Source organism: Chelonoidis abingdonii, chromosome 11, assembly GCF_003597395.2.
Source record: "Chelonoidis abingdonii isolate Lonesome George chromosome 11, CheloAbing_2.0, whole genome shotgun sequence".
Classification (NCBI taxonomy): Eukaryota; Metazoa; Chordata; order Testudines; family Testudinidae; genus Chelonoidis; species Chelonoidis abingdonii.
Window position 1 is genome coordinate 44,343,355 of NC_133779.1, and position 2,957 is coordinate 44,346,311.

At 65.0% G+C, this 2,957-nt stretch overlaps 1 protein-coding gene across 1 annotated transcript in view; it reads left to right on the forward strand.

The window, feature by feature from the left end:
* Positions 1 to 2,552, forward strand: part of MUC1 (mucin 1, cell surface associated) — a 14,137-nt gene extending 11,585 nt beyond the window's left edge. The window contains exon 7 of the mRNA XM_032767165.2: positions 2,368 to 2,552. Within this exon, the coding sequence (XP_032623056.2) occupies positions 2,368 to 2,430 (63 nt within the window). The 3' untranslated portion in view covers positions 2,431 to 2,552. The remainder of the gene's footprint in view (positions 1 to 2,367) is intronic.
* The last annotated feature ends 405 nt before the right edge of the window (positions 2,553 to 2,957 follow it).

Here is a 2,957-nt window from a genome sequence, read left to right on the forward strand (position 1 = left end):
GAGGTGGGGTTGCAGGATGAGGTTGTGGGGCAGGGATGGGGTGGGGGTGGGGTTGCAGGATGAGGCTGTGGGGCAGAGATGGAGGTGGGGTTGCGGGATGAGGTTGTGGGGCAGGGATGGAGTGGGGTGGAGGTGGGGCTGATGCCTGGCTCCGAGAAGTCGCTCTACCAATGGTTGTCTTGGCAGCGCCGGCTGTGCCCCCTGCTCAGGGCGGCCTGGCTGGGCGCTGCCCCTGGCACCGTGCCCATGGAGACCAGGCGGCCCCGCTCCTGCCCCGGGACGGGGGGTTAGTGTAACTCTCATGCCCAGCTGGAGGCTCCCGGCTGGGGGCAGCCTGCCCTGACGGACCCTGGCTGGAGCCAGGCCCTGTGCTCCCAGGAACGCTGGGCTTCCTCAGCCGAGCCCGTCCCTGCTGACCGGTGGGAGGCAGCTGAGGCCTGGGCTGTGCCCTGTGCAGAGCCCGACGTGGCAGGTGCCCTCGGGGAGGGCGGCATGGGCTGGAGCAGGCAGAGTCTGTATGTGGGGCTCCGGTTTTCCCTCCCCAGCCCCGAGGGGCCCCAGCAGCCCAGAGTGGGTGGCTGGTGCCTCCTCGGCTCCACGTCTGTCCCCTGTGACTGAACAGCCTCCCCTACCACCCAGGACCGGCGCTACAGTTTTTCGCGCCCTAGGTGAATGGCCATTTCGCCGCCCCGCGTGCCGCTCCCACGGCTCTGGTGGAGCTGCCGTAGCCATTTCTGCGGAGGGTCCGTTGGTCCGCGGCTCCGGTGGAGCTACCGCAGCCGTGCCTGTGGGAGGACCACCAGAGCCCCGTGGGACCAGCGGACCGTCCGCAGGCACGACTGTGGCATGTCCACTGGAGCCGCCTGCCGCCCCCCCCTCGGCAAAATGCTGCCCCTTGAAAATCGTGGCGCTGTAGGCAATTGCCTAGTTCGCCTCAATGGAAGTGCCGGCCCTGTTACCACCTCATCCCCAGTTCCAGCCTGACACCGCCTGAGGGACTGGGGGAGCCTGTCAGGGCAGTGGGTCACTCTGCTGTTAAATGGTCTCAGCCAGGCCAGCCCCACATCCCCAGGCCAGGTGCAGGTACCAGGATGGTTGGGCAGCTGTGAACATAGAGAGGGCTGGTCTGCTGGCCTGTGGGGCCAGCTCAGAGGTGCTGCATATGGGGGGGCAAGAGGGCTCTGCTGCTCACTCTGCATCAAGCACAGACTGTTTTCCAAGTAAACCTTGGGGGTGGGGGGCTGAGGGATCAGGGAACTTGTCGGCGATGACGGGAGGAAGGTCACCAATGTGCTCAGTGAAGACGGGCCTAATCAGGTGCAGGGGTAGAGGACTTGGGGGGACATTAACTGCATGAGGACCCTAGTGATGTCGGCCCCACGAGTCCTGCAGTCTCTCTGCACGGCCATGGGTGGGTGCATCCACAATGAGCCCCGCCAGCCAAGCAGCCTGTGCTGGGCCGGGCACTGGCGTGACCTGGCACTAGGACGAGTGGGCAGCGGGGGGCTCATGTCACCGTTGTCCCTGGCTCTGCATTTGGCATGGCAGGAAGAAGTGCTGCTGCCCGACCCTGGCCGTGGGAGGGCTGGGCCCTGGTGCGGTTCCTGTGGGGCTGGGCCCCAGTAGTGGGTGTTTGTGTTACTCGGGTCCCTGTTCCTAGCTGGGCTGGCTCCAGCTCCTCTGATCTGTGCAGCCAGTTGCTCAGGCTGTTCAAACACCCGGCCTGAGTAAATATTTACCTCTGCAGGCCGCTAATGGCTGAGACAAAAGAGCCAAGTCATGGGAATCCTGGGGCGGGGGGAGCATAGCCAGTGCACAGGCACCTTGGAGGGGCTGGTGTTGCCTGGAGGGTGGGGACGCTCCTGCCCTGGGAGTGCCCCCTCAGCCTGGACCCCTTGCCTGCGGGGCAGGGCAGGCCTGTGCGCGTCCAGGGGGCAGTGAGGGGCAGAGCTGGGCGCGTGACGAGTGCCGTATTTACAGTAGACACTGGGCTGTTTGTGGTGCTGTTGGCAGAAGGCCAGCGCTTGCTCCAGCGGTGTCAGGTGCTCTGAACATTAACCCCGTGAAGCATCCACAGCCCTGCGGGGCTCTGGGGTGGGGTCACCTTCCCCCAGCCCCACCATGTGCCCCCCATGCTCCCGTGAGGCGGCGGAGCTGGAGCGGTCCCTGAGGTCCCTCCCTGCTGGCAGGTATTGAATGTGACTGGGACCTGTTTGCCAGGGCTCGGCCCAGGGAGCCCCTCCCTGGCCTCAGAGACCCAGTTTCCAAGCTGACAAGGGTACTGGTGGTTGCCTGCCTGGGGGTCCTGGTTGCGAGGTAATGGTGGATTGGCCTAGCCTGGCTCTAACCCCTTTGCTTCCCCCCCAGATCGCCGCTGGCAATGGCACCAACGCCTTCTACGCCAACCCTGCGACGTCAGACAATCTCTAGGGGCACCTCCCCGAGGACCAGCGGGAGCAGAGCTCCCAGCATTGCCACGTGCTTCCTGCAGCTGGACTCCAGGGTGCTGGGTGGGGCTGACAAGGCAGGGGGTTGCTGCACTGGGGAGGAGGGGGTTGAGGGGGGGTGACTGCTCCCCCCACCCTGCAACGCCTGGCCCTGAGTTTGGGCCATGTGAGGGCGAGCACTAATGGGGCAAATTCCTAATGGGGGACAGTAAAGGGGCTGCCCCATATATCCCCCCCACCAACCAGCCTGGGCAGTGCAGGGAATATGACAGGGACTCTCCAGGGGAGCCCCCCCATACTGCCCCGAGCTGTGTATGGGGTGTGTCCCCTGCTCCTCCCACAGCCTGGGGGGCCCTCTGTGGCCCAGGTTCCACCTGTTCCCAGGTGGTGGGAGCGAGCATCAGACGGTTCTGGAGCAGCCAAATTCGAATGCATGAAGGAACTGGATGAACAATGCAAGGGAAGGACCCTCCTCTCTGCCTCCTCCCAAATCCAAGCCCCTCCTGCCTG